Source organism: Nematolebias whitei, chromosome 1, assembly GCF_014905685.2.
Source record: "Nematolebias whitei isolate Nwh7 chromosome 1, NemWhi1, whole genome shotgun sequence".
Classification (NCBI taxonomy): Eukaryota; Metazoa; Chordata; class Actinopteri; order Cyprinodontiformes; family Rivulidae; genus Nematolebias; species Nematolebias whitei.
Genome location: NC_056498.1, coordinates 15,401,957 through 15,417,447, shown reverse-complemented (window position 1 = coordinate 15,417,447; position 15,491 = coordinate 15,401,957). Strand labels below are relative to the sequence as shown.

Below are 15,491 nucleotides of genomic sequence, written 5' to 3'. Positions count from 1 at the left end.
TGAAGGCGGATGTGAAGTCCACAAAGAGCATACGGACGTAAGAGTTTGATCAATGTGATGATCAATCAATAACAACGTTTATGAAAACTCAAAATTATGATCTTGCAAAATGACAGTTGAAAGACAACAGATTCTTACTTTCGCACTGTTGGCTAGCCCATATTTACAGGACTGGGACTGGATGCAGTTTGTGAAGTTCCAGCCCATACTACATGCCAGTCCCACACAACCATCAGTGTTGTTTCCAGTCAGGATGTCACTTGTATTCCCAGAAGCATCCCGTACTACACATGATCCTGGAAGGAAATGAAGACTCCTGGTTAAGCAGAGGAAACAAACAACTATCGCGGTCGCTGTAGGAGTGAGACCCCGGATGCAGGCAGACACGAGGAACTTGATTTCAACTTAAACTTATTCATTAAATAATCAAAACAAAAAGGCTGACGAGGCAGCAACAAACTTCTATAAACTTCTGGAGGGTAAATACAGGGAGGCACAATGAAACACAGGCAGGAACAAGACATCTGACTACAGTACAGAACAATGAGTCGAAGTGGAATGGTGATCAGGAGTGGTTTAAGTAGAACTGAGGGAGAGTCGGAAATGAAAACACCTGGGATGATTAATTAAAACGGGTGTGAGTGATAAGTTGCTGGAGAGGTTGACTGAGGGGAGAGTGAAGATTTGCACAAAAACACAGGGATACAGAGTAGGAATAGAAAACAGATTACAAATCACAAGGAATAGAAAACAGAATACAAATCACAAGGAATAAAAAAAAGAGTACAAATCACAAGAATAGAAAACAGAGTACAAATCACAAGGAATAGAAAACAGAATACAAATCACAAGGAATAGAAAACAGAATACAAATCACAAGGAATAGAAAACAGAATACAAATCACAAGGAATAGAAAGAATACAAATCACAAGGAATAGAAAACAGAATACAAATCACAAGGAATTCAGAGACAAAAGAAAACTCAAGGAACAGAAAAGGTACAGATATAACAGCAGCTTGTTTATCTCATGTATTTTTTCACAAAATGATTGTTAGGATCTTTTTAAGTGTTTTTGTTTTTTATACAGCGTTATCTCACTTATTACAGAAACCTCTAATCTGAGTTTTGAGGAAAAAAACGATTAATTTCTAATGATTTTTCAGTGAGGCCAAGATCAAAGCAAACGTCTACTGTCTTCAAACTACACAAAGATAAAAACAAAATTAAAAAATCACATTTTAACATTTTTTGTTAAAACTTTACATAATCATTATTTTCACATTTCAGTTATTTTACAAAAAATATTTGGATTTTCTTGCACTAAGAACCCTTGGCTACACTAGAAGTTGCTACAAATATGGCCTGCTTTTTGTGTTTGCAAATAATCACAGCCTTTTGTGGTGGTATTAAAATAATGTTTGCATAAACTGCTATGAAATGTTTGATCTTGATTTGATGCAGCAGAAATCCATGTCATTCTTGGCCCTGCTAATCATTAACCTTTAAATCTACTGGTAATCAGAAATACAGTACATTTTGGTACATTTCTTTTATGTTACAATTCTTCAATCTTGGATAATTTAAGAAACAAATACATACCATATTGTCTGCTTATAACTTTTCCACATAATCCCACTTTAAATGAGTTAATCAAAATTAAGCCCTATGCTCTTTAGTTTGTCTTACTCTTGTTTACTTGCACTTGAGAAGAGCTTGAGACAGGTAATTCTATAATACTTAAGCATTTAACTTTTTTCACCATCCTACTCAAGAACATATTTAATTTGTGGATATCTTTCATAGTTTTTTTTCTTCTTTTTTCGCTGTATTCACGGAATACATACCAACAGTTACTGCTACCCCCAGGTAGCTGAGTGTTGTCCAGAAAATGGCCATCAGGGTGCCTTTGGGTATAGCAGTACCAGGGTCCTACAAAGGAAATAATGGTATACAGGTCAGTTTTACAACCTCCTAAACCTGAATCTTGTGAGTAGTTTTATTCTTTGATGAATTTCATACTTTAAGATCTCCAGATATGTTGGCTCCAGATAGAATGCCGATAGGAGCAGGAAAGAAAATGGCAAACATTTGGAAAAAACTTCCTTGGGATCCTCTCCAGTTTGGTATTAGGTTTTCTACAAATATATCACCTGCAGAGGAGGCCAAAATGGACTTGACTTATCATGAAGAAAAATGGATTTATAGAGAATGAGCTGGTCAGCCAAAACATTTATAAGAGTTGTGATTGATTTTTTTATTTTTGGCAAAACACAACTATTTCTTTTTCCTATACCAACTGCTGTGAACTGCAGTGGTGGGCACAGTTAACCAGAAAGTTAGCTTTGCTAACACATATTCCGCTAACTAAAAAAATTTCTTCGCTAATGCTAAACCACTAAACAAGTAAAAAAAATTGGTAGACGCTAACACTAAACCGCTAAGATGACTGTCAGTCTTTGCTGCATGTCTTCGTCTCCTTCCAGTTGAAGCTTTATCGACCAATCACGTCTTGTCATGTGTACACATACTAAGCTAATGGTGTGTGTTAAGCTTGCCGCGGCTGTATTGACCAATCACGTCTTGTCACATGTAGCAAGCCAATATTGTGCTTAATGGTCTCTTCGATACAAAAGCAAAACAGACAGGAACAAGTTTGTGAATTTTGTTAGCAGACTTAAAGTCATGGAACTTTATCACAATATTCAAATTTTTGAGACAAAGTTTTGGGTTTTCATTATATGTAAGGAATTATTGTCAACATTACAATAAATATTGGCCTGCAATAGTTCACTCTATGTGAAACAAATCAGTTTCACTTTCTGAAGTGAGTGACTAAAAATATTTAACTTTTTCACTATATTTTATTTTTCATTAGTTGCATCTATGCGTGGTCAGGTTTAAAGAACTAACACGCAAAACAGATGCCAAAGATGTCATCTCAAACATTAAACATCTGAACGTGACACTTAGGTTTGTGGTCAGATGCAGGACGACTAGATTGGTTCAATCTCGATCCCACATTTTTCAGTTTTACTTCATATGTAAGGATACAGTAGTATGTTTAAAGATAACAATTTTAAGTTTTAGTGTTGTTTTCTTTTTTGTCAGCAAATTCCACATGAATCTTAAATTGTTATTGACAGAATTTCATATTTTAAAATGTACACAAAAAGCAGCTGACTAACTCAATATTGTCATGCTGCTCAGATGGTTATTTGTTGAGTAATTACACAGGTACAGAATTCACTTTCAAATAAAACTTAAAGCATACATACTTTTTGGTATAATAAAAAAAAAAATAGCATTTTCTAAATGTTAAGTCAAAAGCAGAACTTTACCTCTGTATCCAAAGACGCCAACAGCCTGTTTATCAGTGTTCGGGGGAATTAGTGTACCCACAAAGTAGTTTGCAAAAGAGATCAAAAGAACAAGAAAGAACAAAATCTGGGTCTGAAACAAAAACCATCACAAAAGTAATAAAATATTTGTCAGGAATACAAAATAAGGCACAATAGAAATAATTGGTATAAATGCATAATACAGCATGGTAAAATTAAATCAAAGTTAATTTTTTTATATTGTGGGTGAGAAACATATTTCCCTGTGCCCTGAGAACCTGCTGTCTACCAAAACAATCTCTTATCTCAACCTGGAGCCTGGCTCGTGGACTCCCAGTGCCTCTTTGGAGTCATCCTCATGAGAACATGCCCAAAACATTCTCTTATCTGCATCTGGAGGCTGACTTGCCAATGGCCATAGATCGTGTCTGCGTGGCTGACTGTGGCTGGCTATGAGGGAATGTCCACTGAACTGCACTGCTGTATACATATCTGCAGATGATTCTATTGGAGGCTCATTTCTGTGACAAGGTTCTCATGCATATGCATTTATGTATCTCTGTATGTAACTTGTTCTGAAATCAGCCCTTGCAAGTAAAATGCCATTTAAGAATCTCCTGCCGCTGAGTGTTGTCCATTTGAGTAAAAAAAAATGTTAGTAAGAAAGATTTTCGTCAACACTGCCAAATGGTCTACAAAAATGTAGTGTTAATTGATAAGATACAAGGACATTTATTTTTCTGCTTTACCATATGTTATGAAATGTGCTTTAAATGTGCTTACCTTGGACTCCCACTCCATTCCAGCCAGTGAAATGAGCAGAAGAATGGTTATAGTGATCACACCCACAATACGAACATCGTTGACTGAATCAACCATGACGACATTGAACTCCTACATTGAAGAATCAGATTGGTCAGAAAAATATAAACAGCCATTTTTAGCTATTAAACAGGATAAAAGGTTGGCAAAAGAAAATGAAACACTCATGTCCTGATACTTTATATCATTGTACTTTAAAGCTTTACATAATATACATGCTCTATGCTTGTACCGTATTTTTCGGACTATAAGGTGCAATATCAACAAACGCGTCTGTTTTCATGCATAAGGAGCATTGGATTATAAGGCGCATTAAGCGAAACAAAAGAGTCAGATTCAACTCATACACGGTAACTCTTTGCATTGTTCGGTTGTACCACATGAAATCAGTTCGAGGTCAGTAAGCACAACCAGAATTAATAAATAAGGTGCACCGGATTATAAGTGTCACTGTTGATTTTTGAGAAAATTAAAGGGGTTTAAGTGCGCCTTATAATCTGAAAAATACGGTATGTAAAATTGTAAGGCAATGCTAAACAACACAGTGTTAAGTTCAATATAATATGCTTTTCTTTATACAGTACATGGAATAAATTTTACATATAATAATTTTCCCCCAGTTTTAAAAAACAACAAAAAAAAAAGGACATACCAGCATTAGATCTCGAACAACCTCTGCAAAACCAACTGTATTGAGTGCACATGCCAGTGCATTACCAAAAGACGAAACCATCCCAATCGGTCCTCCAATTTCAGGACCAAGAGTTCTGGAGATCATAAAATACGATCCACCTGGAAAATATTTTACACGTAAAGCTCTTATTAAAAATGCTAACAAACATTTAAAAAACACAAGGTACAAAAAATGTATTTTATGTAAAATAAACAATGAAAAATCAGTTCTTATGTGTTTCAGACACATCCTCTCACATGTATAACCAAAGACTTTACCACTAATTCACCAATTGCAAGAAGTTTTGGAAAATTGAATTTCTTACATGTAAATGTAAGCAGAGGAGCAGAAAGACTCTAACGTCCGTATGCTTTTTGTGGACTTCACATCTGCCTTTAACACCATGATCCCCCAAACCCTGATGGACAAAATATTCACACTAGGACTAAGCCCCTCCATTTGCAACTGGGTACTAGACTTCTTAACAAACAGACCACAGTTAGTGAGGATCCACAACTTTTCCTCCTCCACCATAACCCTCATCGCTGGCTCTCCTCAGGGATGTGTGTTGAGCCCCCTCCTGTTTACGCTGCTCACGTATGATTGTGCAGCTACCCATCCAGGCTGTAAAATTGTAAAGTTTGCAGATGATACAGCGGTGGTTGGATGCATCACAAACAATGATGAGTCCAGCTACAGGCAGGAGGTGGAACACTTGGAGAGCTGGTGCAAAGAGAATAACCTTCACATCAACGTGAAGAAGACAAAGGAGATGATTGTGGACTTGAGAAGGAACAAACACCCCTACTCCCCCCTGAACATAAGAGGATCTGCGGTGGAAGTGGTCTCCAGCTACAAGTACTTGGGTGTACACATGAATGACAACCTCAGCTGGAGCAACAACACCACCAGCCTGATCAAGAAAGCTCATCAGAGACTCTACTTCCTCAGGCGGCTGAGACGAGCTGGTCTGGGAAGCTCAGTCCTCACCTCCTTCTACAGGTGTGGCATGGAGACTGCACAGCTGCAGAAAGAAAAGCTTTGCAGAGAGTGGTGAAGGCTGCACAGAAGTCTGTTGGAGTCAGTCTCCCCACCATCACAGACATTTACACCTCCAGATGCAGGAAGAGGGCCACCTGCATCATGAAGGACCTCACTCATCCAGCACACACTTTTCGCCTCACTCCCCTCAGGGAGGAAGTTGAGGAGCATTAAGTCTAGAACCACTAGACTGAGGAACAGCTTCTACCCTGAAGCTGTTAGACTCGTGAATCTCTAACCAGAAAAATCACTGTGAAAAATTACATCATGTTGCTGCTGATCTGTTTCAATGTTGCTGCTGATCTGTTTCATGTTGCTGCTATTCTGTTTAATGTTGAAGCGTTCATGCGTGCTCATATGTTCACACAGACTCATGCTCATGTTCGTGCTGCTGTTCAATGTAATGTTTTTATGTTATTAGTGCTTTAGTGTATATTTAGTTGATGTTTTTCTTAGTTCATATCTTAGATGTTATCATTGTTTTTCTTTTACATTTTAATGTTGGATGTAACTGGGACCTTGTGTACATAATTTCACTCCACCACATGTACCACATGTGGTGCGAATGACAATAAAGAATCTCTGACTCTGACTCTAAAGTTTGACCTGTGACTCCTATATAGGAAATTTAGACCAGACAACACTCGTCATTAAAATAATTTACAATAAAATATTGGCTTCAAAATATAAAAGATCAGTGAGGCTTGGGCATTATTTGGTTCATTTGAGATGATTTACTAAATTACATGTATCCAGGGGTCAAATTGGTTGGCAAGTGAGTCATCCAACCTCTCTTTACAAAAGCAAATTTGATTTTTCTTCTCATTTTTTTAAATTTCAGATAGTTGGTTCCTGACATTCCAGAAAGACTCACCTCCGAACACCCTCCCATTGGTGGCAATGGCAGAAATGGATAACGCAGTCACAGATGTCACCGCCACAGACATTAAAATTATGACACACGTCAATACTGTCAGGAAGAAAATAAAAATATCAGACATAATCAAGATTGGCTTTTGCATTTTAGTTGTGGTTTTAGCAACAACAACCTAAAATGTAGGTGCACAAGTAAACAAGGGAGTCATGTGGATTGAATCACATGGAAACATCTATGTTTTACAGAAATAAAATCCAAATTAAATCTCTATAAATTTGCTGTTGGAAACATGTATACCCAGGCACTGCCAAAAGAGAGATCAGTGGGGAGATAACACCCCCACCAATAGATTTACTGGTCTCCAATCTCCTGGACAGGCAGTCTTTTATACTCAGTCTGTCTTTTCACAAAATATATCAAGAACCACTGGACAGACTTTACTTAAAACTTTTCAAAAGCAATTACTGAATCACATCTACAACTGAAACTTTTAGTCAACTTGAAGTCCAAGTGGTGCTAGAGCTAAATAACCTCAACAAAAACAAAAAAGGTATACTCATCAGTAAATATTTAGATATTCAGTTAAAATTTGGATTCAGCCAATCTCCAACACATAATCCTAATGGTAACAGATCTCGCTAGATCTCCATTTAAAAAATGTTTCCATTATCAGGCAATATTTTTCAGATAATCTATAAATGAATAGCATAGTGAAGCCACTGACATTTTACTGTGGCTTTTTGGTTTTGCTGTGTCACTCCAGGATTATCAGAATCCACACGTTTCAAAACTAACAGAGACTACCGAATCTATTCATATTAAATAAGATTTCAACTGTTTCTTTCTTTTAAATTTTTATATATTTTCCAGATTTCATTTTGACCTAAGATGAAACTCAGTTGCACCTTTGTGGCAATACAATTATCAAACAACACATCTGTGGATAAAGCAGCAGAAATATGTTTAATGTTGGGAGGCAGACAATAGTATTTTAAAGAACCTAATGTAAAAGAAAAAAATAAATAAGAGTTAACGTACAAATGCCTGCCTGAGAGGTGATCCATGACAGCCGGAGAAACAAGATGACCCCCCAAATATTGAGCATACAACGAACCTGTGACAAACGAAAAAAATAAATAAATGAACATATATATATATACTGTATATATAACTTTTATATAACTTTTAAAATTAAAAGTTATATAAAAGTTATAAATGTTGTTTTTGGTGCCTGTTTATTTTCCATTAGTGTGTGCGAATGACAGGCATCAACTTAAAACACTTTCTAGAACAGTGCTTTATGACGTTCTGTCCATTTCTTTGCATTAAATGACCGTCACTTCTGCCACATTAAAAAGGGCGTCGACATATGATTCAGTGCTCAATGGAGTGTCCACATATATACAACAGTGTGCACAAAGGTGCAGGAGGAAGCTTTTTCTGCAGCTGTGGGCTGCACAAAGATGCAGCATGTGCTAAATAATTTAAAATAACTCATTTTAAATAAAAATGCCATGCTGATTGTGTCATGTCCACTCTTATTTAAAAAATAAATAGCGATAGAGCGAATCCGCGAAAAACCGAACCGTGAAGTAGTGAGGGATTACTGTAGCTGTGTGATGGTGATGTGATAGCTACAGAGTTAAGGCTTTAACCCAATTATAAGCAAGTTTTTGTGATACGTTTAAGAATTATTTAAGATTGTTACAGTAGACAAGCTCACCATGACTCCAAGGACCCAACCAAATCTAATCGGAGTTTTCTCTGGAGGATCTTGGGACTCTTCATTTCCAAGATCTGGTGCTGACTGGCTGCTCGAGTCTGAGGTGGTTCTTCCATTAATACCTGTCTCCACCACCTATAATGAGGCAATTGTTACCAGCAAAAAAAAATTAATTGCTCAGTTTGAGATCCACGTAGTTTTTACAATTTAACTGTGGAAATTGTTTATAATTATTATTTTTTTATGACAAAATGGCCATTAGGTATAATGTAAGAGAAAAAAATATATACAATATACACGTATTTGTTTTTGCAGTCTGAACACTCATTACTAAGATTAATAACTGTCAGCAAACATTATCATGAAGTAATTAGTTGTGGTTAATCCTGCTCCAAAATATTACTGGGCTTCAGTGAGAATACAGACAACATCACCTGTACAGCTTTATTTACATATATTATTTATCACATTTCATATAAACTTACTAGTTCCCAATCTTAAAATGATTAAAAACTTTAAAAGGATACTCATAACTCAGACTCATAACTTACAGAACAGATTTTTCTATAATTGTATTGGACGTTGTTTAGTTAAATTAGTATTAGCTATTTGTTCGAGCATCTCCTGAAAAAAATCCTAAATTTTAATAAACAAAAGTCAAAAATAATAAACGCCACTTGCTTCAAATGTCTTGCGGAGGGTTTCAAGAGACGGCCTGTTTCTTATCATCTGACATGGAACGGAATTAGCGTAATGCTCCAGCTGGGGCACCAGGTCCATGGTGCTGTAAACGGAGGATCTGAACAACTCTGGCCCCGAGCTGCGATGCTCTGATGTACTGCTGGTTAAAAGTAGAAAGTTCATTTTCAAAGGGTTGAAAAATATCACAAGACTAAAATAGATTACATGTGACTCATTGATAACTCCTATTGTAATAATATGTGTCTTTCCCTGATTAAACATTCAGATTATTAACAGCTGGATGGTTTATTTGAGCATTTGTCAATAATAGAATAAATACGTTCACACTGCAGGTCTTAATGCTCAATTCTAATTTTTTGCTCTGATCCTATTTATTATTTATTTATTTATTTGCATTTTTGTTCACATTAACAAACAAATTGTTTTAAAGACCAGTAGTGGGAAAAAATGTATGCTACTTTGTGGAATAATTTACAAGCTGCACTTAAAAGAATAACTTTCACCTCCCCCAATAGAAAATTGATATTGATTTCACAATTAAAAAACAAAACAAAAAAGCAATATCAGTGCAGTGTGATGTTGCATAAAATAGTCTGAAATACATGTCTAAATATAAGATGGAGAGCATAACTACTGGTTTAGTTGAGAAAATGTGATTAATCCTCCTTGACTTGCCACCTTTTCATGGCGGAGGAGTTTGTGTGCCTGAATGACACTAGGAGTTATGCAGTCGGGGGCAATTATTGCCCCTTTTAGAGTCTCACAAAGCAGATTGGTCCTAAATGACAGGGCAGACAAATAATAATAATAATAATAATGTCATCACAATGTCAGCACTGTATGTTTCCATACAATGGCGAAATTAGTCTCTGCATTTAACCCATCCACCACCAGGTGGTGCAGTGGGCAGCTATTGAAAGCGCCCGGGGGACATTTTGGGGATTAGACGTGCTGCACAAAGAGCAATTCTGAAGACTCTTACGAACAGTAAAATGCAACACGCTCAGTGTCCCTTGCCTGGACGTGGGTTACCAGAGCCCCACTCTGGATTTAGGCCTGGGGAGGGGCTCATGGGCAAGCGCCGGATAACCGGGTCTCTACACATGTAGCCCAGTTGGGCTCAACCCGAACGAGCAACAACATGAGTTTGCCTTCCTGTGGGTCCACAACCTGCAAGAGGGGCCATACGAGTCTACGTGCCTTTGCGCTCTGACCCAGGTTTACCAAATCATAAACATCTTTGACACCTAATATTTTTATTGCTGCTGCACCATAATAATTCAGTTCATCTCAGTGTTACTCACTACCTATGCAATAACGTCACACAGCCAGTGGAGTAACCGATATTTTATTTATGTGCAATATACTGTATGTCATGTGAATTTAAACTAATATTCCTATTGGTGAAATATTTATACACATTCATCCTACTTGCCTTTTTATATTCTACCATGTTGTTGTTTACTGTTTCTTTTGGACCTTGTAAATATTATATTTATTTTTCCACTTTTTGGTACTTTATTTTGTACCCTTATTGCATGCTTTAGTATTTCTTGTTTTTTTGTCGTTGTTTTGTTTTTAGCAAGTCAAATCGGTTCTTCTCATCCTGAACATTCTATTGCATTGTTGACCCTGTGTTAACCTACATATAATAAATAAACAACATAACAGTCTTGCAAATTATAACTTCTATTTAAGATGGTGGAAATTGACTTTGGCAGTTAGTACAAACCTTGACTCCTCATCAGGGACAACAGTGGTTGAATGAACTTGAAGGTCACTATTCCGACGTAAGCCACTGTCAAAGTGGTGCGATGAGTACCTGGGAGGTCCTTCTTCATTAGTCGAGAAGCGGACACCTCGGGTCAGTACATTCCGTTTAGATGTAATCTGCCCCATTGGCACAGCCTCCTGGTGCCTGTGGAGTAACAAATGTATCAATCAATTATCACTCATTTTAATCAGTATCCACTTTTTATTTATTCGGCACACTCATTTTCTAGGACTGGGAACAAGGCTGATGGTGTATAGTAAGTGAGCAATGTGTTCAACATAATGGTACTTCTTCCAGGTATCTAACTGTAAACAATGGTGTACCACAAGGTTCACTCTTAGGTCCCACCATCTTCACAATCTACATAATGTGGTCAGATCATCCCTGATTCTTCCTTGCATTTATATGCTAATAATACAGTTATTTACTGTCGAGCTAAAACAGTTGTTAAGGTTTTCCAGCTTTTGCAATCTGCTTTTGACATCATCCAGTCAGATTTGTTCCGTCTCAAACTTGTACTAAACACAGACAAAACCAAAGCGATGTTGTTTACAAACAGGAAGTCGGTCCCAGCAGTACTTCTCTTGATTGCATTTTCAAATGGTGCTCCTATTGAGTTTGTCGATTCCTACAAAAATTTGGGTATCTTGTTCGATTCGCATCTCTCTTTTAAGCTCCATGTTCAAAACTTGGTAAAGAAACTGAAAGTTAAATTGGGTTCTTTTTCAGAAACAGATCCTGTCTAACTCTGAATGCAAGGAACCGCCTTGTAACTGCGACTTTTCTTCCCTCCATTGACTATGGTGGCATGATTTATATGAACGCTCCTGCTAGCACCCTGCAGATGTTGGACACTGTCTATCACAGTGCGCTAAGAATCATAACTGGCTGTAACTACCGTACCCACTATTTACCCTGTATTCACTGGTTAACTGGTCATCATTAACTTCATGCAGACTCTCTCACTGGTACATTTTCATCTTCAAATCACTTCTAGGTCTGCTGCCTTCATACATCTCCTCCTACATGTCATTGTGTGAGTGCAGCTACAGCGTGCGCTCTCAGGACATTATTACCTGCAGTGTTCCCTCAGTGAGGACTGAACTAGACAAAAGGCCCTTCTCCTACTCCGCTCCTGTTCCCTGGAACATTTTGCAAAAATATCTGAAGCTCTCAACCTTGACCTCTCTAAGTGGCTTCAAACAACTGCTGTTTATGGCAAAAACCAATGCAGACATGTTCCTGTTTTTAGTATTTTATATCGCTTCATAATGTAGCAGATTTTTTATTTCATATTATATGCCTTCTTTTCTCTCTTGTAAATGAGTCATCGAGGCTCAATGAGTCTAACCTGTAGAAATAAATGTTGAATGAACACATTTTACGTCATATCAAGACATTTCTAAATAAAAGTTCTATTTAGAGCAACATTAAAGAGTCATTTTGCAAAGTTATTTAGTCATTGACTCTGTTGATTGATAAATGTTAGGCTAATGACTGATTTAGTTTTGATGTCTTTATTTTTCAAACATAATACACTCGTCCATTAAGTGATGACAACAGAGATAAGAAATACAATACTGTAATATTACTCTAGTAACTTAGAGATTATCATAATTTTATGCTTTACAAACATCAAAAAAAGTTTCTTTAGTATCAGTGTGTAAAACAATTTAACTCTGTAATTTAAAAAAAGAAACAAGAAGCACATTTATATATATACTCACATTTAAGATACCTTTGCTGGTGAATGAGTTGCCTTCAACACATGAAAATGCTTCTTTTGTCAATGTGCTGAAAAACGTGTGCAATTTATACCTTTAGTGAGGCAGGTTACATCCCCTCCCATCTACTTCATGGTCTTTCCTCCCACTCAAAGACACAAACACACACACAGATTATCCTTTTCTAGCACATGCATACAGAAAGTTATTTAATCTTCATGCTTTAACTAACAATATTTTTTTCTTTGTCCATATCTTGTCTCTGCAGATGATCTCTGGGAATGTGAATCTTAGTTTCACAACAATGGAAACATTTAGAGGTGGCATCGTTAGGTGAAAACATGAAAATAGGCTTGTATTGAGTGGTTGTGATTGTATCTGTGCAGGTTTTATAACGTTTATAACATTAATTGTGTATTGTAAACTATGGGCATCCACAGTTTTTCATGGATTTTTCTTTTTTTTTTTTTTTTTTTGCAGGCGAGGAGGTTGGGGGTGGGGGGTGTTACAAATTTGTCAGTTTGGATCCAAATTGTTGCCAGGTACAATTTTTATGAATAAACAGAAAAAGTAACGTGTCTCCTGAATTATCCATAATAATGTCCAGATTTATTGAAGCATGTAAAATTCTGTTTAATAGTGAATATTCTAAATGCTACTGTATGTTCTCAAGTATTTTTCCATTGAAGCAAAACTTAATCCATTTGTTCAACTTAAAAATTTCCAGGATTGTTGACAATACAGGAGCTTGTAGTGTTTTCTCCATCAATAAGCAACAGGAATGAACAGGTTGAATGAGCAGGAAGAAACTGCTCTGATTTCTTGGTGGTCAGAGTAAATATAGTATGGGGGGCCCCCATGTCACATTATTTTCCTGTCCTGCTCCAGCTTTTTGATATGCACTTCATGCACTTTAGTACATCTTTCCAGAAACCTCAAACAATGTCAATCAATACCTATTTAAACACTAGCTAACGATTGTTTTATTTTAAATATTGTTTGTGCCTCTGGTAATGAGGCGAAGAAAATCTGAGTTCATGTTCATGTTAACTGCAGTGTCAGAGTGGCAAAAACAGACAAACACATACACGTGTTAGGCTTTATAATAAAGGAAATAAATTATTGAAGCCGTGTACTAAAGAAAAGTTGTTTGAAAAGGATGAAACTCAAACGCTTAATTTGATGCAAAATGGGGTATCTAGTGTTATGGCTGCTGTCATATAATCCGTTTGGCTTAAAGTCCAAATGCTTTTAGAAAGACTCCACGTTGAGTGTCTTTTCAGCAGTGGAAACTTTTTATAGTGTGCTCTTCATAGTGCCATATCTTCTGTATAATTAAACCAGTTATAAGGCTTTGATTATCCCTCGTGCTCGCAATGGCACTGTGCTCTGGTTGAAGTCATTATTTGCACCCATGCTTCCTTAAGAAGGAAAAAAGGGGGGTTGTAATTTGTGAGGAAGCAAATTCTTCTTTTAAGGCAAAATTACAAAAGATCATGTGCTGCACATGTGTCTCGTATGTCAACGTTGGAAATGTGTAGGATATAAACAGTGTGTGTTTTCTAGAGACAGGTATACCTTGTCTAAGAGTAAACAATAGGTGATGGTTGCGTGTATAGACACATGGAAATTTGTTGAACCATAGACATGTGTGAGTTTATTTTTCTGATCGTAGGGGCATTTTTCATGGTGACAAATAGTATTGGCATTGTTGACCATTCATGTTATAGGTAAAGTTATACAAAGTGTATGTACACAATCGAAAATACTGTCTGATGTCAAAGTAAATACGAGTGGTGGATGTTTTTATGACATTTCCAGCAATTTAGCCACTCTTACTGCTTCTTTATCAAGGCTCTTGTGCTTTTCCGTTTTATTTATTTTTTTCTGTGCAGTGTAATTTTGTGATAAACATCTGTTCAAGAAGGTGGGCCAGACTACAGTGGATGTTGCAATAAATCATAGAGAATGGGGGAGTAGGAGATAAGACTGTAGTTAGCATCCAACTAAAAGATGTGCATGGAAAAAAACAAGTCCAAAAACAAAGCATTTGCACAACTCTCAAGCCTCTCATCTTCCTCTCCAACACCTGCCATCTATTTCCAAGGATTTGGCTCTTCTACAACCTCACTTCTCATTCTGATAGCCTCTTCATTAATTTACAAAGCTTAAGAGTCAAAATGCTTCTTATGGACTGCACATTTTCCATCCAAGGAAACATTTACAGGTACCAAGGTTAGAGACTTGTGCTGACAGCTGCCAGTCAAAATGTGAAGTAGGTTTTTGTTTCACGATCAGAATTTGGATCTGAAATTGAAGAAATAGCTTCACTCCATTTCAGGTAAGGGCTGTTCTACAATTTACATATCAAAGAGATCTGGCTTTAGAATTGAGTAAAAAAGGGCTGTGGAGGAGGTTTGAATGCCTGTGAGTGTCTGGAGCTGGACAGGCTAAGGCAGAGGTGTACAGAGGATTATAGATCACAACATTTGCCATAAATGAAAGAGACAAAAGCTTGGTGATCACCAAGGACTTGTATGACAGAAGGGCACTGTGTTAGAAAATGGAAGCAGAGACTGCTCAGTGGTTAGACCAGTCATCCTCCATTGAGAGAAATGGAGGCTTGATTCCACCAGTATGTAGCCATTTGTCAAAACGTCTCTGAGCTAACTAAAACAGCCAACAGTGTAGAGTACAGACCGGACCAAAACAAATCACACAGTGTTAAAGGCAAGAGAATAGAAGTGGGTCTTCAAGCGAGACTTAAAGACTGAGAGTGTGGGAGCCTATACTGTACACATATATATATATATAT

General features: G+C 36.9%; 1 protein-coding gene across 1 annotated transcript in view; it reads right to left on the bottom strand.

The window, feature by feature from the left end:
* LOC119408509 (solute carrier family 12 member 3-like) overlaps positions 1 to 11,077 on the bottom strand; it is a 41,123-nt gene extending 30,046 nt beyond the window's left edge. The window contains exons 1-11 of the mRNA XM_037675341.1: positions 10,911 to 11,077; positions 9,158 to 9,317; positions 8,477 to 8,611; positions 7,792 to 7,867; positions 6,751 to 6,846; positions 4,815 to 4,954; positions 4,124 to 4,234; positions 3,341 to 3,452; positions 2,022 to 2,152; positions 1,847 to 1,931; positions 139 to 296 (exon numbers count right to left, since the gene is read on the bottom strand). Coding sequence (XP_037531269.1) covers positions 139 to 296; positions 1,847 to 1,931; positions 2,022 to 2,152; positions 3,341 to 3,452; positions 4,124 to 4,234; positions 4,815 to 4,954; positions 6,751 to 6,846; positions 7,792 to 7,867; positions 8,477 to 8,611; positions 9,158 to 9,317; positions 10,911 to 11,077 — 1,371 coding nt within the window. The remainder of the gene's footprint in view (positions 1 to 138; positions 297 to 1,846; positions 1,932 to 2,021; positions 2,153 to 3,340; positions 3,453 to 4,123; positions 4,235 to 4,814; positions 4,955 to 6,750; positions 6,847 to 7,791; positions 7,868 to 8,476; positions 8,612 to 9,157; positions 9,318 to 10,910) is intronic.
* Between the last annotated feature and the right edge of the window lie 4,414 nt (positions 11,078 to 15,491).